The following is a 22,605-nucleotide window of genomic DNA, read 5'->3' as shown; positions in this document are numbered from 1 at the left end:
AAACTTAGGCTTAGAGAGCTTAAGTGACTTACTCAAGACCACCAGCTAAAGAGTGGCCAAGCCAGAATTCTACCCTGAGTTTATCCAGTTGCTATTCCTGTATCATTTCCAAACTGACTCTCCATAAACAGTAAATCAAAGATAGGGCAAATCTGGGGAGGGAAAAGAGAAGCTGCAGTGATAACTGGAAGCAGACTTGAAGATTTTTGTGTGGAAATAGCTGCATGTGGACAAGGGAGATGAAATCTTTCAACAATCATTCTTCATTGGGGCAAAGCTAAGGTGGGCAAAACTGCACTGTCATCGTTGAAGCGTACGTCCACAGGCACGCAAAGGAAGAAAAACGCTAGGCTGCAACTGAAGTGCTCCTCTGATACTCCACACCCTGCCTCACAGTTAACATAGTGGAGGAGGGCATCTTTTTCCATTTTTTGAGCTTGTGGCTGTTGTGTCATCCTGGATATGCCAGCTACCATAGCTGCTGTCGGTGGGGAGATATCATGGATTCCTTCATGGTTGCTCCAGGATTATCTTAGAAGATTGTGCTAAAAACAGTTAGTGTCGGATGGCTCGAGAGGAGGTACTTCTGATGGTCCTGCTGCTGACAAGGCCCTAGGAGGAAGATTTCAGGACTCAGTAGCATGATATTGTTTTACTAGCCCTTGCTATGTTATGGTCCTCCTAAGGAGCCAGTCTGATGGTAGCATCTGCGTGAAGCTTTAAATCCTAAAGGGACCTTTCTACCACTGACATGTAGCACAGTCCAGTCACTGGATAGAAGAGGCAGGTAACCCAGAGAAAAAAAGGTTACTGCAGTGGCTCCTACATTTAACTGCACAATCGAATCTCCTGGAAAGCTTTGGCAATCTCAGTGCCCAAGTGATGTCCCTTAAGAGTTAAATCACAATGTCTAGGGTGAGAGCCAAGCACCACCATTTTTTAAAGACCTCCCACTGATTCTGATGTGTCACAGTTTGCAATTAATGGACTGATAATGGTTTGTCTAAGATCATACAACTGGGGGGCCAGGAACCCACCATGGTTCAACTCCTTTGTTTTCAGCCAAAACCAACCCTTGTCTTGGGATACTTTGAGAAATAAAGGATGAACAGACATAGTAGAGCAACTGCCATGATGCTATGCCAGGTAGTTTCCATTTATTAATTTATCTTTTGCAACTACTCTTCAAGGTGGACACATTAGCCCTAGTTCAGCATGAAGAACATGAGTGTATTTTTGGTTGGCCTGTTAGTGCTCACTAACTGTGGAGTGAGGCCTTCGGAGACTGCCTCAGTGGGTACCCCAGTGGTGCTCACTTTAGTTGTTGAACATGCAGTGACATTCACTCAACAAATGTTTATGGAGGGTCTGCTGTGTGCCGGGCGGGCATTGTCCTGGGGACTGTGAGGATAAAATGGTGGACAAGGTATAAGGCTCTGCTTTCCCAGAGCTTTTTAGCTAATGAAGGACCCACAGACATAACTTAGCAGTTCCAAAATGTTAGGGTTAACATTGTGATGGGAACTTGTTTTATTCATTTTCACTGGGCCTTGTTTCTCAAGAGGATTTGTGGCAGCAAAGGCACATAATGAAGTTGTTAGAGTATAAATAAGAAACAGAAATCAAGACTAGGGAATACATAAATAAGAGTAGAGAGTCAAGAACAGAAGAAGAAAAATTTATAGTTATGCAAGTCATAAGGATCCACTTGGGCTGAACCTCAGATTTGGCATCAAGTATCCTGGCAGCCATATTGAAAAGGGAAATATGGTTAGTTGCAAAGTCCGTATTGTCAGAGAGAAAAAGAATACCCGTTCCTCAGGGAAGGGAAGGCTTTCCTAATACTTGGCTCTTGAGGAAGTGTCTCATGCGGAGCATGTACAGTCTCTAACAATATTCCTATAGTGACTACAAAAGTGGATTTTATAAGACCATGACTTGTAGCACCCTGCAATAATCGTGAGAATATAAAACTAAAATGCAGTTTAATAAATCTATTTCTGTCAGGAGTAGGTGGTCAGAAATAAGTTGATTTGGGCCAGATGAATCTATGGCTAGAAGCTGCTGGGTCTAGCCATAAAATGGAGTAATTGTACAACCTTTTAACAGTCTTCATAGACATTGTTTCTCTCTACTGAGATTTTGATAAGGCTGAAGGTTATATTTTCTATGTTCTGGTGTAGTGTTGAAGGATAAGCATTCTAAGTTGTAGGGAATATTAATGGTTTATACCAGGGGTCAGCAAACATTTTCTGTAAAGGGCTAAATAGTAAATATTTTAGGTCTGTGGGATAGATGATCTCTGTCACAACCATTCATCTCTGCCACCATAGCACAAAAGCAGCCACAGACAATAAATATATAAGTGAATGGGCATGGCTGTGTCCCAAAAAGACTTGATTTATAAAAACAAGGGGCAGGTCCTATTTCGCCTACAGGCTGCATATTGCCAATTCCTGGTATATGCAAAAAAATAAAAACGAATTATATTATTGGTATTCTCTTGTTGAAATTCAGGAATGATTAGAAACTTGGCAAGTCTTAGTCAGTGGTTACTTTGGCCTGATGGTTTAATTGATAGTAGGTGATGACACATGATGGAAAGAACATGGCTCGTGTATGAGTTGCAAATTCATTTAGTTCATTTTGGGATGCAGATTCCAAAGCAATCCAAGACAACTATTCACACATCAAAGTGGCACTCAACAGACGTGGACCCAGGAATGTCACAGCACAGAACTAGGCTGGCTCTAAAATGACCTTTCATTCTATGTGGAGAAGGAGAATTGTGGTGCTCCTCACCTGGAAAAGCAACACGGATTCTCAGCGAGGATCTCATAGTTGCCTTCCTAGGAAAGAGAGAAGATGTTGAGTCATTGCCAGTAGGCTGATGCGTGCTATTCACATCTTTATCATCTTTTCAAGTGCAAAATTTATTCCAGGCTACCAGACGTAGATTCTAACCATTTTCTATGAGTGTAGCATGTAGTACAGCCAAAGCTATTTTAGCTACCCTCAGGAAAAAAAATAACATAATTTCATTGTGAAAAGGCTTAGTTATGAGCAGATAACACATGTCGATGGTTTGTTATGACTTGATTAGTAGATACCTCCCACCGGCCATCAACTAACTTGGGAGGTTAATTGTGTAATGGGAGTTACTTTAAAGGGTTCATTCTGGGAGATCGTCAGAAGAGTAGCTCCAAGTGACTTGGAATCTGCAACGACAGGTGGGTTAGGACCTCAGCCTTCGATATTGCTTTAACCAATTTGTGGATGAGCCATAGTCCTGAGCAAAAGTTACTTACTTGTGTGACCCACACACATTGACAGTGAGAATGTAGGCTTAAACATAAGTAAGAGCTTCGAAAGAGTTTGTAAAAGCATGCCTGAAAACACAATTGTGAAACCTCTGGGGCTTTATTGTCCTTTTGAACATAATTTGGTATATAGTGCTTTCTAGATAGCAAGTCACTTGTTCATTTGCTCCATTTGGAATTCTGTAACTATTCACCTCTTCAGGAGTATCCGGTGGTTAAGAAAATGGTTTCTGTTCATTGTAATAAACTACTCCAGGCCAATACTGTGATTCTACCTTCGTATACCCAGGATTCAGCCCAGTACCTAAGCCACAAGGGCCACTCTAAGATGTGAATGAATCCTGAATGATATCATCCTGTTTGCACAGCCTGTATGGTGGAGTGAGTGGTTGCCAGTAATGAAGATGGCTCTCTTTTGTTACACAAATTGTGGCAGACTTTGAACCACTCCAGAAAGAAACTAAAGCTTTTAGTTTGAGAATGGAAACAAGTTATGCCTACAAAACTTAAAAAGCAGAAAGTCACTCAGATGGAATCACATTTCCTCCAGCAGAAGTCACCAGATGGAGGTGAGGGTAAAGAATTGGCAATCAGCTATATACAGCAGGTGTGTATATAATAATAATAATAATTAATAATTAATAATAACAGCTTATTCTTAACGAGCAAGGTTTGAAGCCAGAGAAGCTTCAAGGATAAATTGCTTAGGGAAAATGTCTGATATGGAAGTCGCCTGAATCATCTACTTTTTCAGAAGTAACAAGTTCACCAGACATATTATTTTGTTCCCTCCTCTTCCTTCCTCTGGCCCCTGCCAATATGCTTATTTACAACAATTGCTTTATCAGTTGTCTTAGGAGAACAAATTTCCTTCAACAGAAGTCACAGTGTGATCTTATGGTCGTAACTTAAAAATATCCCTGCCTCTACTGAGAAGAAACGCTTAGAGAGTGGAGATTTTCTGAGCCTAAATCCAATCAGTACAAGGCAGCACTCATAGGTGTGGAGAGAGCCAAGAGGATGGCAATGTGCCCAGCAACCCTCGGAACCCCTCTGAGGCTCCAGCCCCGAGCACTTCATTGTAGGGTTCCACCGTGCACAGAGGAACTTGCAAAGTCTAGCGTCACGTGAAGGTGTGGCTAACCTTAACATGGGTAATTCGTCTGACTGTAAGTGATGAATTGTCTACCCTGATTGCATCCAGCAGATCTACAAAGGACCAACTTTCTATCTATCCCTGGTCCCAGGGATATTTATTAAATATCCTTTCATCCTTGTTACCCCACTTCTTTCTGGTTTCCTCACCACCAGGCCAAGAGAACCTGAGCATCTGTTCATAGTTTTGTTCCTAACTCTTCCCCCAGTGGTAACCACAAAGCATCAGGAATAGAATAAGGGGCAAGTGGCCAGCCAGCCAGGGTAGGTTCATGCACTGCCCCACCTGGGGGATTGTCCAGAGCCAGTTATCAATTGTCATGACTCTGACTGTTTTAGGTCATAGAAATGTGCTGATTCCTATAGTAGGTATTAATTTTTCTTACCTGTGTGCTCATTTATTCGCTGATCCATTCTGCATGTTCTCCGTCTCAGGGCCTGAGGATCATCTTCTCAGACGCGTCACGTCTCATCTTCCGGCTCAGCTCCTCCAGTGGCGTGCGGGCCACCATCAGGCTGTACGCAGAGAGCTATGAGAAGGATCCCAGCGGCCACGACCAGGAGCCACAGGTACAAAAGCAGAACTGTTGTGTGTCTCATGGCTCCTGGCAAATTTAGAGAATGTCCCTGCGCCTTTGGTGTGGGGGTGGTTTTACTTTCTGGAAAGGCGTGTTGATAGCTTCAGCTGAAGGGCAAGCCTAGTGCAACTCCAAGCAAGTTTAATTTATGCAGTACAGTGTTTCCAACAGAAAAATTGCTCTCTAGCATCTATAAGATGTTTAGACGAGCATTTCCCAAACAACTTGCCTGTCTTGACTGTCCAGAAGTTTGTTAATTGGGGTGAAATTAAGCAAAGATACCTTGATAAGTTAAGGAAATTGTGAGTTAGAATCAAACTGGTTAAACTACTGAGAGCTCTGATTATGCTTATGTAAAATGTGAATCTCTAAGTTTCTGGATAACTCCGGGTTGGACCATGACCTTGAGGTGCCAATACAGATGTCACCCTGGGTGTCCTCTCTGAGGTGGCTGCAGAGTCCACCGTAAGAGGAGGAGCTGTGGCCGACCTTTAAAGTTAAAGGAAGACATCCATGAGGCTAGGCCGGCCTGTGTTTGGCAAAGCCCCTCATGTTTTCAACAATAGAGCTAATTAGGAACTCAGGGAAATCATAAATAGACACCCATAAGCCTCCCCACTCCCACATTCATTAAAGCTCCAAGCAACACTAATTAACACTAGAAAGGTCCCACTCTAGTTTGGGGTACTACTTGGAGCTGTACTGCTCGCTGCTCCTGTCTTCTTGATCTTCAGTTCTTCCTGGGCTTTGAAGCAGAGAGTCCTTGGGATGATTTTTTGAGATGAAAACATTGGTTCCATCTGCAACACTTCTTTTGTGGAAAAGTAGAGGAACAGAGATATGTGCACTGCTACTCATTTTTGAGTTGCTCAGAATTTCCAGCTGTAATTTGTCCTGATGGAATAAGAAATCAGGGAGGGTTTTCTTTTTTTGTCAGTAGTTCAGTATTGTTTTCGTGGGCTCTTTCTTTGGAGAGTCTCAAAGAAGTTGGTGATAATGGTGCCGTAGGTCCTTACAGCTGACCCTGTAACCAGAAGATCTGTCTGGGGTAAAATCATGGTAGCTGGGGAAGCAGAGGTCCGGGAGGCTGAGAGCTGTTCTCAGGGTCACCAGGAGGGTGAGTGGGCAGAGCACGTGGCTAGCAGAAAGCCCTTGGCTCTTCCTCTCCCCATCGCAGCCTTTCCATGCAGGGGATGGGCCAGGCGTTGCCAAAATAATTTGTTAGTGAGTACATTTCACCCAAGATAGTACCAAATCATGCAGGAATGGGAGGCTTACCCTCTCTTTCCGAATAAAACCCTCTTCTACGTCTCATGTTGGGAAGGGAGATTAAAGCAGGGGCCTGCAAGTCCAGAGCTACGTACAGGGTGAGGAATGATATTCCTGGCCTCACCGACTCTGACTCACTCTGACTCTAGGCTATTTTTTCTTAACATTCTTTTCCCTAATTTGCACAGGCTAAGTGGTTATGGTTTTTCCTTGTTTTTATTTACCTTCCACATTGGACTTAGTCCAGGCCATTAGACAAGTAGGAAAACAATCCTATATACACACGAGCCTGTCTCCCAGGTGGTCCACAAAAGCCAAGTGGTGCTTTTTCTAAAGACTTCTTTGGAAGCCAAAAACCTCCATAGGCCTGCTCTTAGAAGACTCTATGGGTAAAGAAAAAATAAATACTATTTGTTCTGGTCCCCATGACTGCACATTTTCCATTCTGTTGGTTTAAAGAGCTTGCCGGGGTGAATGGTTGGGGAATCCCTTTGCTGATGTTGCTCTTCTGATTGCAGATACTCCCTCCCTTCCTGACCATCAGCAAGGGTCTTCCCAGGTCTGGCTAGGTGGGTCTCAGAGTGTTCAGCACACAATCTAGCTAAAAATGTTATACTAAATAGAACTTCTTATTAAAATATCCTACATTGTTGACTCATCAACTTAAGCCCTACTGCATAAAACATTTAAGTCAAGAGATAATGTAGAGTAAGATTTTAAAAGAAATTTAAATACCTAAAGAAAGGGACCAGGCTCAGTGTCTCATGCCTGCAATCCTAGCACTATGGGAGGCAGAGGCAGGAGGATCGCTTGAGGGCAGGAGTTCAAGACTAGCGTGGGCAAGAGCGAGACCCCATCTCTACAAAAAATAGAAAAATTAACCAGACATGGTGGCACATGCCTGTAGCCAGAGCTACTCAGGAGGCTGAGGCAGGAGGATCACTCTAGTCTAGGAGTTTGAGGTTGCAATGAGCTATGATGAGGCCATGGCACTCTAGCTGGGGCAACAGAATAAGACCCTGCCTCAAAAAAAAACAAAAGAAAGGAGGAGGCTTCTCTCAACAGACTTACCTGCCTTATTTACTGCTCAGCTTCAGCTAGGCCTTTAAGTTGGAGCATTTTGGGGCTCCTTGCAGTGTTGCTTTCCTGCACCACTGGCTTCTGCTTTCAAGGAGCTCTGGAAGGGAAAGCTTTTGTTTAACCATTAACCAAAGATCAAAGATAACACATGCTCCTCAAAATGCTAGCGTTATTACTGATCCAGGGCCTGGCAGAGAAAGACCAGCTTGTGTTGCCTTCTTAGCTGCAGAGAGAACTTCTTCCACCTTTTTAGCTTGTTCTGATTTGCAGCCCAGAGAGTGGAAAACAGATACCCACCCTCACCTCGCCCACCCACACACACCCAGACACCCATGAAAGTGCCTCTCTAATCTGCAGAGATTTCATTGGTAATCTTATTCTACTTCAACAGGTAGTTTTTCATATTTTACACCCTAACTCAATAGCCATCTACGTTCAAGTTATTTCGCAAAAGGACAGAGAGTTCCCTTCAGTTTGGCAGCATCTGGCTATTTGACTTTGCACATGGGTAGTTTCTTTTCCAGACATTTTAAACACATGTGAACAGAGAATGTTTTAAACATTTACACTGGTTGCCTTGCAGAAGTACTCATAACTATCCTAGTGATGCAATTAGGAAAAATTGCGATATAATCTATATGCACATGAATCTCTACTCCCACATGTAGGGTTTTCCATTTGCATCCTTTTATATAAAAGTGATCGTGCTATTGGTTTTAAATAGATGTCAAATAATTTCTTGCCAACATCAAAAAATATTTGTAAACAATTCTATCCATATGCACGTATGAATTCGTGCTAAGGTGGGGGGAAGGACACTGGAAGGGCCCTGATGAGAGGAGAAGGTCTTTGCCCTGCCCCACTGTGTGTCCTTGGTAAACCAGGAAGGCAGGCTTCCCAAGGCCTATTGTTGGAAGATCACATGGTTTTGGAAATACAAGATTACTTTTACTGGCAATCAGTAGGCCTTCAAGGAGCCTTCAAACCAGCTGGTAATAATTTGGAAAATGGCATGATCCAAAAGGGTTTAAATTCATAGGTAACCAGAAACAATGTGATTGTTTTTTATCTTCTTTCCCACTCAATTTATTAGCAGGGCTGCCAAATGAGCTTTTTTTTTTTTTTTTTTTTTTTTTTTACCTTCTTCCCTTGACCCTGTTAGCCCATGGGTGGAGTAGCAAATGAACAATAGAAGATCCAAAAGGAAAAGGAAGGAGAAGTTTTGTTAAGGGCTGGGATAATCACAGACTGATAATCAGCTTGTGGCTAATCAACCCTTGGCTTTGGCACTTTCATTGCAGAATATAGCCCCTCCTCCTCATCCCATCCCACCCCCATTCTTGGGAGGAGCCTGATTTTCCCCAGCCTTCTGGAAATTGAGGAATTTATGTATGTGTTTTAGATAAGATGTAACTAGAAGACTTTAAGGACTAATAGCTAAGCACCAGGAGTCCCTCTGTGTTTGATTCACCCGTCAGCCCAAAGGACATCTGTCATTTTGTTATACCTGTTTTTAATATGGCTTTATAATCCAGAAATAAAATATAGAGCCATTTTGTTTTAGATAAGAGAACATATGATTTATCATCTAAACCAGGATACAGATGCTCCTAGACTTATGGTGGAGTTATATCTGGATAAATCTATGATAAATTGAAAATAAAATATCATGAAGTCAAAAATGCATGTAATACACCTAACCTGCCAAATATCATAGCTTAGACCAGCCTACCTTAAACACGCTCAAAATACTTACATTAGCCTACAGTTGGGCAAAATCATCTAACACAAAGCCTATTTTATAATAAAGTGTTGAATATCTCATGAAATTTGTTGAATACTGAATGTGAAAAAAATGGTTATATGGGTACTCAAAGTGTGTTTTCTGCTGAATGTGTATCTCATTCATACCATTGTAAACTTGAAAAATCATTAAGACAAACCATCATAAGTCAGGGACCATCACAGTATTATTGAAAGAGATTTTTTTCCCCTCATACCAACCAATTCTTTGATTCTCTGACACCAACTGGGTGCCCACCAATTCAATTCAGTCTGATTCTGACACTCTCTGGAGTTGGCCCAGATCCCACAGGTTAAGGGCTTAGTCCCTCAAGACTGCCCCTGCTTCCAATGCCAGCCACACATGGGGTGCCCAGGCTACCCACTGTTCTGCCTGGCCAACTACAAATTCAGGCTTTCCCATGACCCTCCTTCGGGGTCAGTGATTCACTAGAATGACTCACAGACTTCAGGAAAGCACTTCATTTTCTATTACTGGTTTACTGTAAAGGATACAACTCAGGAACAGCCAAATAGAAGAAGTGCAGAGGGCAAGAGCTTGCACCCCCTATCTAGGGAAGCCACCCTCCAGCCCCTCCATGTGTGCACCTGCCCGGAAGCTCTGCAAACCCTGTTGTTTGGGGGTTCTTACGGAGGGTTCATTATGTAAGCATCATTGATTCAATCATTGGCCCTTGGAGGTTGAACTCAATCTCCAGCCCTTCTCCCCTCCCTGGAAGTCAGGGGTGGGGCTGAAAGTTCCAACCCTCTAAACACAGGTTGGCTCCTCTGGCAGCCAGCCCCCAACCGGAATCTGCTTTGGGGCCCACCAGGAGTCACCTCATCAGCACAAAGCAGACTGGGTTGAAATATGAATAACAATAGATACTCATCACTCAGGAAATTCCAAGAGTTTTAAGGCTCTATGCAGAAACTGGGGACAAAGACCAAATATATTTTCTAGTATTTCACACTGTTTAGCCTAAAGCTTCCTCCTTACATATTTTAAGCTCGACCTACAGGTTTCAACATACATAGTGATCTGTAACCTAACTGGATGCAGAAGCAGACTGTAACCTTGTCCAGTAACAAGTGGCTGAGTCTCAGCCAATCACAGCAGCCCAGTGTCCGCCAATCCCCGGCGGCCAACTGTTCGCACTGTTCTTCAAATAAGGCCAAAGCTGAACCGTCACCAGTCCAGCTGTTTCTGTACCTCACTTCCGTTTTCTGGGTGTCACTTTCATTTTTCTGTCCATAAATGTTATCTGTCTGTGTGGCAGCCTGGAGTCTTTCTGTGAACCTCTTTTGGCTGCCTGATTCAAGAATCGTTCTTTGCTCAGTTAAACTCAGTTCAATTTAATTCATCTAAAGTTTTTCTTTTAATGACACGTATAAAAGTGAATAAATTAATGCTTTAAAAATAACCACTTTTCTCTCCCTTAACTTGAATTAGCAATGAAGAGATTTTAAAAACATTGTTAAAAGAATAATGTTCTAAATACATACTGGTTCTGCTTTATAGTTAATTAGGAATCTGGAGTGAATGGTCAAAAACTTGGAGAACAAAATCAGAAATATGAAATAATATATGTGATGTGAAAGAGTTGGAAACAGAATGGAGCCCAGAAGTGACACATATATGAGCATTCACTTAGCCATTCAATTTTCATGACAAGATGAAAATTTTGATATATATCTGCATTTATGTATGTGTGTGTGTTATATATCAAAAACATTATATTGTTATTTTGAAAAAAACCTTCACAGGGATATATTAATAGCCATATATGCAAGGAAAAACATAAGGAAATACTTCATTTTATTTTTTTTCCCCAGAATTGTGTCTGTATTGCTGCAATTTGGAACCATGGGGGAAGGGTGGAGTGATGCAGAGAGAGTTTAGAAAAGAAACACGTAGTGAAAGGATTGTGATAGAAACTCTAGCACCAAGATCTGGCTCAGTTTGCTCAGAAGAGAGGCGTGACTTGGAGGTCTGCAGGAATTTAAAGAATAATATGAGGCAGGAAAGATGACCAGCTGTTCTCCGTAACTAATGAATATGTAATTTGAGGAAATAAACTCAAGCTGAACTGGAAGGGATTCAGGCTGACTGTTAGAACAATTTCTCAATTGTGAAGGCCCAATTAGGATGGCCGGTTTGGGCTTTTCTAGAAGTCTCTCTCACCACATAGATTCAAATAATTTTAAAATATGGGTAACAGTGGAAAAGGACTGAGCATTTTTTTTTGAAGTATTTTTCAGCCTTAAAATTGTGTTTCTGTGATTATAATTTTTTTTTGTAAAGAAAGAAAAGAAATAAGAAACAAACAAATTCTGGTCAGGTGGGTTAGATTTCCCTCTAGTGGTATAGAAAGGAATTTAGTACAGCTGTGTTTTCCTAGATGTTACTAGGAATGGAATGACACTTGGAAGGATGCAAAGATGTATAGGTTTTGGGGGGGGGGGAATCCAGGGCAAACAGACCTCGTTTTTCTCCGTTAGATATTGAAATGGACTCGCTCTGCTATTACTATGCATTGTTTTCCTGGGAGCTGAGAACACTCCTGAGATGGTCGGTCATTAGATGGCGTGTGAGAAACTCCCTTGGGTTTGGAATTTGGCACATGTCTCCCAAGGGCTAGCATCTTATCATAGACCAGGGCTGTTCAGAGTTTTGATGACAAGGCTTTTTCTCAGCTGACCATTGTGATCCGATCTCCCTTCAAGTTACTGAGACACTTTGCCTTGCCTTGCCCACAGAAGTTACTGAGACACTAGGATTGTGAGAAAGTATGTGACTGTCACTGCCAGCCATTCATGTCCACCCCATAGACAGCCCATCTCAAATCTCTCTTTCTGGTAATAGATACAAAAGAGACACTTACTACAAATCTTGTGAGAATATCTTTGGCATTGCCAACTTATCCCAAGAGACTGGTGGCCTTAAGAACAGAACACTGAAGGGCCAGGATCAAGTTGTGCCTTGATCCTGGTTTTGGATCAAGTTCGGGTTATGGTTTAGAAACCATAAACCCTGAAAAAATTATATTTCCATTCCCTACTTCCTCTTATGTAATTCAAAATAAAAACAAAATTATTACACCTTTAAAAATAAATGAAGAAAATTTAACACAATTTTAATTTTCTTCCTTATGATGCTATTCTAATGGTTCCCTAAAATAGTAAACATCAACTTGTTACCAAGTTATTTCCCATGTTGTTGCCTTTGTTTTGCAGTGTCTGAAGCACATGCGTAAGCAGCTATTGGTTAACCAGTGCTGTTCATGTCCACAAATCACCGAGTCTTGCTGAATCTTGTTTACTCAGCCTGAAAAGGGAGCATGAATGAATTTGCATTGGTCACACAAGTACAGAGGGTCATTGGTTGTAACTTCTCTTGCCAGATGAATGGGTTTGACAAGCTTTGCCCGGCACAATCTGGCTTTCCCAGCGTCAGCCACATTTCTGTGCCTTTCAGCAGAAAGCCACCCAAGTCTCATGAACCAGTGGCAATTCAGGCTTTCTTTGAAGTGGTGCATAGTAAATCATTTGCTTTACTCCTAAATGAGAGTGTATCTTAACAAATTAATACTGATGATGAACCTGGAGATTGGTTGTAGTCCTCAGAAGAAAGCTCTGGATTAGTATGTGCAGTTGCCTGGCTTCCCACCACGGTCATGCTTCATTTACATGGGGAAGACAAGATCTGGGTTGGCAAGGGGAGAATGTTGCTGTTTTAGCTCTCCTGTCTACTTTTGGCTGAATTTAGGTTTGATGTCCTAATCAAACCAGAATCAGAACTCCTGTTCAAGATGCAGGTGAGGGAGTTCCCCATCCCTGGATTTTGCCTGCCAAGATGCTGAGAGGCCTGACAAACTCCAGAGGCGAAGCATTTCAGAAGGGATACATGAGATGAAAACAGAAATGATAAAAGTGAGCTCTGGTGAATACTTACAACATATGGGAAGCCAACATGTGCCATTTTGGCAGTTGCCCCAAGCCGGGGAGTGCTGCGACATTGTATGCTGGTGTGAATGGGGCTTCCAGGAACTGGTAACAAGGCACTATTGCAATTCAGTCTCTTTAACACAGTGATCCTCAAATCCACTCTCCTAAGAACCCCCCTCCCCTCCAGGAAGCAAGAAGTCTGTTGCTTTTCGTTCTTTGTTTGCTTTAGTTACATCCTTGGGAGTAGGATGGTCAGTGTGATGTTCAAAGCATTTCAGACATATGCTGGAATGCATAGGTCTTGGCAGGAGGGAAAGCAATGAAAGACTGGTGAAATTCTGGCTGTACATTCCTTTTCTGGGTTTCATTTCTGAACATCTTTTGTTGGTAGAAACCATCATGTGAGGCATTGTTTGGTAGGTTGGGCCTGTGTACTCCATACTTCATGATATAGGATGGAAGGTAGGCGAGGCTGGGAGAGTGGCTTAAAATGTGGGCTTCATTATTATTCAGCTAGGAGGAAGCCGACAGCCCAGGAGATGACTGGCACTGAAAGATGGTTGTTACTCACAGTTCCCTAGAGGAAGGGACAGTGTCATATGGGGAGGTACTGGGCTGGGTCAGGGGGCCGAAGAGGCAGGGGGAAAACATGGGCAAAAGCCTTTATTGGGGTTTCTGTGGGCAAGGTAAAGCAGGTTTAAGATAGGCTAGCTTGAATAATTTCAGCAGGCTCTGGAGCATGGGAACTCTCCCTAATTGCCTGGTACCTGGCCTTGGGGTGGTTGGGGCAGGGAGGTAGTGGCTAAGTGTGAGAGTCCTGCTAGAGCCTGATAAAAGAAGTGTTGGTCTGCATATGCAAGGCAGGCTCCAGGGTGGGTGGTTTGTTATCTCTAAGAGTTAGCCAACCCTGGGAGGGGAGTCCCTTCCAGTGTCAGCAAGGCCTCAAGATGACAAAGCATTGGAATGAAAAGACATGCTTAATCCAGAGAGGAAAAAAGATAAAACCACTGTCACTTTTTTTGCTGCCCTCGAGTTGGGGGCTGTTCAACAATGCTGTTGTATCCAAATAAGGTGCAATCTGTTGGTTGTTCCTAGCTCACTTGCCAGGGAGAAAGGGTTCAAAACACTAGCATGGGTGTGAGATGAAAGGCAGGTTCACTGAAGAAAGGATTCCTGGTGTCTGTGGCTAACCAGGAGGCATGTGCTTGCCGGCTTCAAGGCATTCAACACAAAAATTGGTCGGTAAGCTTTCTCTGTAAAAGCCCAGAGAGCAAATTGTTTAGGGTTTGCTAGTTGTGTTACTTTCCCGGGGCTGATGTAACAAAGTACCCAGAGTGGGTTGCTTAAATAACAGAAGGTTAAGGTCTCACAGTTCTGGAGGCTAAAAGTGTGAGATCAAGGTGCTGGCAGGGTTTGTTCCCTCTGGGGGCTGTGAGGGAGGGACGTGCTCCAAAGCCTCTCTCCTGGGTTTGTACATAGCTATCTTCTCCCCATGTCTTTTCACCCCATCTCCCTCTGCGTACATCTTCCCTGTGTCCAAATTTTTCCTTTTTATAAAGACACCTGTCCCATTGGATTAGGGCCCACTCTAATGACTCTAATGATTTTAACTTGATTACCTCTCTAAAGACCCTATCTTCAAGTAAAGTCACATTCTGAGGTACTGGCCATTTTAACTTCAACATATAAATTTGAAGGGACACAATTCAATCCATAACCTGAATCATATGATTTGCGTTGCAACTTCTCAACTGCCATTGTAGCACAAAAGCAGCCACAGAAAACAAGTAAATGAATTAGTGAGCCTATATTCCAATAAAACTATATTTATGGGCACTGAAATTCACATTTTATATGATTTTAACATGTCGAAAAATGTTCTTTTGATTTTTTTCCAACTGTTTAAAAACATCAAAACCATTCTTAGCTCATGGGCTGTACCAAAACCAGGTGGCAGCTTGGGTTTGGCCCAAGGACTGCAATTGGTTGACCCCTGCCTTACAGGTGTTTGAACATGATACATTATGCACAACTTCTGATTACATTCAGTGAAGCGTGCATCAAAATGAGTTTGGCTAAACAATACATTTTGTAAAGGTGAAATTATATTTGCATTCATGTATGTGTATGTATAGAGGAATTTTAAAGTTTTAGAAAAAGATATCAAATATCGCTGGAAATCTCCAACGTTGGCCTTCTGAGATTGAATCCCATAGCTTTTGATCGCAACCAAACATGAAAGGAAAATGTTTTACAATATGTTTGTATTCATGAAGTTAAACTCCTTTTTCAGGTCTTTGGTTTCTTGTTGGAGGGTTTCTCCTTTTTTTATTTAAAGCAGTTGCTTATAAATGATTTTCAGATGAGCAGCACCATAAGTATGTCAGAAGAAAGGGAGAAAATGTTAAGGGATAAGTGAGATGAAAACAGAAATGATAAAAGTGAGCTCTGGTGAATACTTACAACATATGGGAAGCCAACATGTGCCATTTTGGCAGTTGCCGCAAGCCGGGGAGTGCTGCGACATTGTATGCTGGTGTGAATGGGGCTTCCAGGAACTGGTAACAAGGCACTATTGCATTTCAGTCTCTTTAACACAGTGATCCTCAAATCCACTCTCCTAAGAACCCCCCTTGCCTCCAGGGATCAAGAAGTCTGTTGCTTTTCGTTCTTTGTTTGCTTTAGTTACATCCTTGGGAATAGGATGGTCAGTGTGGTGCTCAAAAAACGCTAAGATTCCTTGATGACATATTAAGATTTCCAAGTTGTACATTTTATATAGTATTTAACTATGCATTTCTATATAGGGTTAGGTTATGTGGCAGGTTATTGGTGAATTAAGTCACTGACTCATACTAATATTGTTCAGAATTTGCAGTCATTATGGATTCACTTTCCATTTAATGGATAAGATTCAATAAAAAGTTTAAAAGCAGTCCAGGCACAGTGGCTCACACCTATAATCCCAGCACTTTGGGAGGCCGAGGTGGGAGGATTACTTGAGGAGTTCGAGAGCTCCCTCTCCACCATCTCTACAAAAAATAAAAGAAAGAAAGAAAGAAAAAGTTTTAAAGCAAGTATATTTCATACTGTTACTAAGAGCACTTTATACTTTTGCTACCCAAAGGGTTGTTCTTGGACCAGCAGCAGCATCACACAGTTGCTACTTAGAAATGCAGAATCTCAGGCCCCAACCCAGACCAACTAAATTAGATTCTGCATTTTAACAAGCTCCTCAGGTGATCCGTGTGCATATTAAAGTTGGAGAAGCATTGCCACAGACGACCTTTGGGATCCTTATATCCACCTTTGCTTAGCAGGATTGACTTTCTTCCAGACCTGATAAAACCCTCTAATGCCAAACCAACTAGGATGCATTTATAGGGTAACTGGCCTCTGCTATTCCCTCCCACTTTTTGAAAATTACAAAGAATGCAGAAAACAACCCAGAAAAAAATGTTCCAAGATTCTTAAAGACCTATCCCCTGCTTCTTAGGTCAATTAACAAAAAAAAGAAACAAGAAAATCAGTTTCACTTTGTGTTTCCATAGAAATTCTTCTTCAATATCAACTTGATCTGTTAGTCTGTTTTCTTCACACAGTTATACTAGTTGAGCTCAGAGATTCAAAATAAGCTATGGATGAAGTAAAGAAAGTTCTAGTTTGATTTTGCCAAGACACGAAGCTTTGCTAAAATTGTGGGTAGATAGTCTAGCGAAACCTCAATTACTAGGAAAAGGTCAATTATTTAAAGCACTTAAGGGTTAGGTTATGTGGCAGCTGAGTCTTAAAGTCAAAGACCATAAAAGAACATGTTCCTTTGTCAAAACTGCACTCATAAAATGTGTATTAACTGTCCATAAATTCCACTAATAGTCTTCATAGTGTGGGGATGAATCTGTGTTTGTGTAGAGGGCTCATTTCCATCTTTTTAGTACCTGGTATTGGTGACTCTCCTGCTGTACTGCCTCCTCCATAAGACTCAGGTGGCTTCACAGCGGAAGTTCTCTCATATTTGCTTCTGCTACTCAATTCTGCTATTCGACTTGCTCAATGCAGCCATCCTTGCTAACTGTACTCACTATGGCAGTCCTTGCTAACTGCTTTAGAAACTGATATGCCCTTGAGGAATGTGTTCCAAATGCGGTGACGTCTATTCCTTCTGTTTTTAGCATTGTCTTATCCAACTTTAATCTGATTGTATCCTCTCTGGCTGGATATATGGGGCCCCTGTGCACACAAACAAAAAGGAAGGCTGGCTTTCCTGGGCTGAGAGTATCCGACTGACGCACAGAGATGTTGCCTCTGATCTGAGTGGCTTTGGGAGTCTTTCATCCAAAGAGCAGAGAACACTGGGTCTGACATTGTTAATCTCTTTTTATGTTCTCTTTTTTTTTTTCACAAAAAATAATATGAACTTTGTTTTATGGGAAAAGAAGCTGAAGCCAGAGAGGCTGTTGTGTATTTAGCAGTCAGCCTGTTGGGACTGGAGTGCTGGTCCACTCGCTTCTGCCCTACTGTTTGAGCAAACCAGGATTCCTGCTTCAGATGACAATAATGACGATAGTGTTCATAAGCATGTATCAGGCGCTTGCCTGCATATGGGCTGGGTAGAATGCTATGTGTTTTGTGTGTGTTATATCTCTTTCTCTCCACAATCTAATGCTCCAGGTACTTGTGCTATCCACCTATGTTTTACAAATGAGAAAACTTTGGTCCTGAGAATTTGAATAACCTACTGTTTCTAAGTAGTATAGCAGGTATTTGTACCTAGACTCTCACTCCAGAGCCCATGGTCTTAACTAGGGTAAAAATATATATATAAGGATGCTCACCCACCTATGGAAAGTAAGTTGGAATAACCAGGGTGCCCATCTTCAGTCTGGCATAGAATTAACGCACCCCAATCCATCTTCAAAGAGTTTTCTCAAATGCAATCCTCAAGCCCCACAAAAATCCAGACTAGTAGGAAGTCTGGTCTCTCTTTCAGACCTTCTACTCTCTTTCATGTCCTCAAATCCTTTCTAAAGGGTTAGCCTTCTCTTAGAAGGCTGTACTCTCTGGAAGCTGGAGAATGCCACTGTGCTTCTTCCAACCAGTTACATCAAGGGGTCTGTGGGGTGGCAGTTGAGAGAAGTATAAAGAGACTGTTAACTCTTTTTCTAGAGAAGCAGTATCAGCACCCTGGGGTGGGCCTGAAAGGAGAAGGGCTGGGCCTCCACCATCTGGCCACTGAAGGCCCCTGCCTAGGCCTTAGCAGTTCCTTAAGGGGGGAGGGGAAAAGAGCCTGTACTCTCATAGTTCCACGCTGCCAGGAGTTCTCCTTGCCAAAATGGGCCTGGAGTCTCAATCTCCGTGCTTTGCAGCTTTTCTCGTATAGCTGCTCTGCTCTGGTGTCCTCCCTGGGGGGCTACATTGAGTGGAAACAGTTCCTGGATTATATATAGTCCTGTGCCTTGATCATGGCCAGTTCAGTCCATGCTGAGAGTCTGTACCTCAGAGAGTAGAGGTTGGGGAGGATCTCAGTCCCTTTCTCCCCAAAAGATTTCTGGGCTCCTTATGCAAATCTGCCAGCATGCCCAGCAGTCTTCAAGCCCCTCATAGTGAGAATCCCTATTTCAGAAAAAGAAAATTTAAATTCGAATCCCCTAGATTCCTGAATATGTAACTATCCAGGTAAAATTCACATTCATTAATATTGAGATCATTTCACCTCTTTCTCCATTATTGCTTGTTTAGTGGTAGCAAATTCAGATGCCCACCAAGACAGGCAGTAAAATCTTAGATTGGGGCTAGTTTAAGGCAATAGAGCATGGTGGGAACTCTGCTCCTGTGAAATGTGGGCCTGAGGTTGCTAGCCTTTTGGTTTGAAAAGAAGCAAGATATCTAGATTTTCATATGAATTTGATTTTTAAATATTGGCAGGAAAATGATTGCAAAACAAAACAAACCTGTGGGAAGGACTTCTAGTAATGGCAAACTAGGTGATTCAAATTAACCCTCCCTCTGAAAAGAAAAAGGCTGAAAGAAACATAGGAAAGGATCTTTTTAAAATCATCAATGACCAATGATCTAATACAATAGTAATAAGAATAGAAAAATGGTTGGAGCTCAGGGAAGTGAGCCAGAGCTCTTTCTGTCCTGGGGCATTTGCCTATTTGGGAGAGGAGCTAAAGAACAAGTGCTTTGGGTGAACTGCACAGGTCCAGGTGGAGAATCTGATCTATGACAGTCTGCCTCTGCTACCCAGGGGACTAACCTAAGAGGCAGCTAAGAGGCAGACCTGTGTGGCAGATTCATGCAGCTGACGGAAAAAGGCTAAGTACTTACCAAAGGCAGAGATCCTGGCATAACAACACCTATTATAGATTTTAAACTCAAAGGTAGCCACTTCAAAGTAGCATACAGACTGTAATCCAGAGAATTATAAATCCATGGCTCTGACCTACTAGCTCCCTCACAAGTTTCATTCAAGGAAATGAAGGAAATTAACAATATCCTTAGTCTCAGGTTGTTTCTATAAGCAATTTTTAAAACAAAATGACAAACAAAGATTATAAGGCATTTGGATAGACAAAACATGTACCAGAATCAAGAGAAACAACATATAACAGAAAAAGACCCACAGATACTGGAATTTATTCAATACAGATTGTAAAAACAGTTATTCTCACTATGTTCATGGACATTAAACACAGAATATAACAATGTTATCAAATTACTGGAAACTATAAAAAGATATCAAGATGTTGAAATTAACTAAAAATGATAACTAGAATTAATAACATAATAAATGAGTTTAACAGCAGTTGAAGAGTATTAGTGAACTTAAAATATGTCAGAAGAAACTATGCAGCTGGAGAGATAAAAAGTGAAAAATATATAATAGAGGGTAAGAGACATAAAGGATACAGTGAGAAACTCTAACATAATTTAGTTGGAGTCTCAAAAGAGGAGAGGCACACTTCAAGTTTGGTATAGGCCAAACTTGAAAAGATAATGGCTAAGGATTTCCCAGAACCAATGAAAGAGATCAATCCACTGGTTCTAGAAATCAAAGCGGATATGTAAAAATAAATTCATGCCTAGACATATTTGACTAAAATTGCAGATAATCAAAGATAAAGAAGCAATTAGTTGATTGACAACTAAATTTTCAACAACACTGAAAATCAGGAAACTGGATAACAGCCTAGAATTCTCACTCCAGTATAACTCTCCTTCTAAAATGTAAGCAAAAAAAAGACATCTTCAGAAAAACAAAAGCTGAGAGAATAGTCTACTCACACAAAAAGAAATTCTCAAGGATATTCTTTAGGCAGGAGGAAAATTATTTCAGTTGATATCTAGTATAAAATGTGGTAATGAATAAAAATAAAGAAATGTTAAAAATAAGAGTTGGTATAAATGAACATAGGCTGTATAAGACAACAATAATGTCTTGTGGTGCTGAAAGTAAAGTATACTAGTTAATATTATGTAAAATTAAAATATACAACCAGAATAACTGTAAGTACCATGAGAATAATTATAATTAAGATAATATCTTTGAATATATTGGAGGAAATTAAAGGTATAAATCGTAAAGTTAGATAGGTCAAGGATTCCTGTTATAATTTCTAGGTAAGTGTAAAAAAAGTAAGAAAAAATGACATAACTTTCTATCTTCAAGGAAGACATAGGAACTTTAAAAAAATCAATCTAAGAAGAGAAAGAAAAACAGGTAGATCAAGGAGAGAGCATATAAGATGGAAGATTTAAATTCAGATTTATTGGTTATTACTTTAAATATAAATGAACTAAATCCTCCAGGAAAGAGACAATGTCTAAATTTCAAAAAAAGACAATGATAATCTCACTATAAAAGATATGTCTTAAATATAAAATACAGAAAGCTTGAAAGTTGAAAAAATTTAAAAAGATATCTACCAATAATAAAACACTAGCTCTATTATTTTCATATAGAGTAGACTTTAAGGTTGAAAATATTGCTAAAGATAAAGAGGGACTCTTCAAAATGATAAAAGATTTAATTCCCCCAGGAAGACACAACAATTTTAAATTTATGAAGCAAACAAATGACAAAAGTATAAGAGGAAAATAGAGAAATCCACAATCATCCTGGAATATTTTAATACCCCCTCTCAGTAATTATTAGACTAAGTAGACACAATAACTAGTAAGAATATAGAATATTTAAACAATATAGTTAACATACTGACTTAATGGACATGTATAGATATTACACCAAACAACAACATATAAATTTCTTTCATGCTACAGGGAACATATATAAAAAGTAACTATGTACTGAGGAATGAAAGAAAGCAGAATATTATCACAAGAGCAACTAAGAGAGTAAAAGCAAAGTGGACACAAAAAAGCATTTGATGAAATGCAACATTTATTCATGATAAAAATTCTGCAAATGAGAATCAAAGGAAAGCCCTTTAATCTCAAGAAGGGCATTGTTAAAGGAAAATCTTATATGTAAGCTGTATGGGCTGACTGTATTTTTGCTAACAAAGTGGGGGGCAACTGATGGATTCATTTAGAAATTAAATGAAGTACAAGAAGCAGTCTTACATATAATTTGAGTGTTCACTGTGATTGTTATATTTTACAATTCTTAAAAAGGTAGTAAGGTTAGTTTTCAAATAGTGCACTTAGTAAAGAGAAACCTTTGGCATTAAAACAAAATTTTTTTTAATTTTCGGAAAATGAAAACTTTCCTCCCAGTATAAGGGCAGTTGGGGGTAGTGTGATCCAGCACAGCTTTGCTGTTAAAATCAGTGACTACTGGGTTCAGAGCTCAGCTTTGCTACTTATTTATGTGATGTAGAGGAAGTTATGTAATGCCTCTGAGCCTCAGTTTACTCTTCTGTAAAATGTGGACAATACCAACTACTTTATACACCATTATAAGGATTAAGTCAATACGTGAATTTGGAATAGGGCTTGACACGTAGTGAGTGCTCAGTGTCAGCTATTAAAAATCACTAAAAAAAAAAATCAAAACTTCATAACCCAAGGCACAAATTATAGATGAGGTCAAGAGAAAGTGTTTCCTCTCCTTTAAATCAATTCTCTGTCTTGCTGTGGAGCCAACTGTGTTGCCTGTGACCTAAACCCAGCCAGGAAACATAACATTCTTTGGCTTCCTAGTCTGCTTAGCCAAGAGTGGGATGTATTTGACAATCACACGTACTTGCTGCATATTCACCAAGATGAGCCTTCCTGGCAGCCTTGAACGCAGGGCTGGGGCTGATGCTAAGGGCCATGCCATTCAGACAACTGCATGCCTGGTAGCCACTGTGGGATCCCGTTTCTGAAAGCTGTGGTCAGGTGTGAAATGCATGGAGAAAGAGGAGCCCCTGTCCTGTGATGATATGAAAAAGATTTCTTCTTCTATGCTCACTAACACTAATTTGCAAGAGCAGCCCTGGAATATGGCTTAGTGGCAATTTAAGGGT

The 22,605-nt window shown here is 40.9% G+C and overlaps 1 protein-coding gene across 1 annotated transcript in view; it reads left to right on the top strand.

Annotated features, from left to right (window-relative positions):
• The window catches only part of PGM5 (phosphoglucomutase 5), a 164,055-nt gene that overhangs the window by 129,181 nt on the left and 12,269 nt on the right, over positions 1-22,605 (top strand). Inside the window, exon 10 of the mRNA XM_012737040.3 lies at positions 4,911-5,045. Within this exon, the coding sequence (XP_012592494.1) occupies positions 4,911-5,045 (135 nt within the window). The remainder of the gene's footprint in view (positions 1-4,910; positions 5,046-22,605) is intronic.

The sequence above is a fragment of the Microcebus murinus genome, chromosome 12 (assembly GCF_040939455.1).
Source record: "Microcebus murinus isolate Inina chromosome 12, M.murinus_Inina_mat1.0, whole genome shotgun sequence".
Classification (NCBI taxonomy): domain Eukaryota; kingdom Metazoa; phylum Chordata; class Mammalia; order Primates; family Cheirogaleidae; genus Microcebus; species Microcebus murinus.
This window is presented reverse-complemented; position numbering and strand designations above follow the sequence as displayed.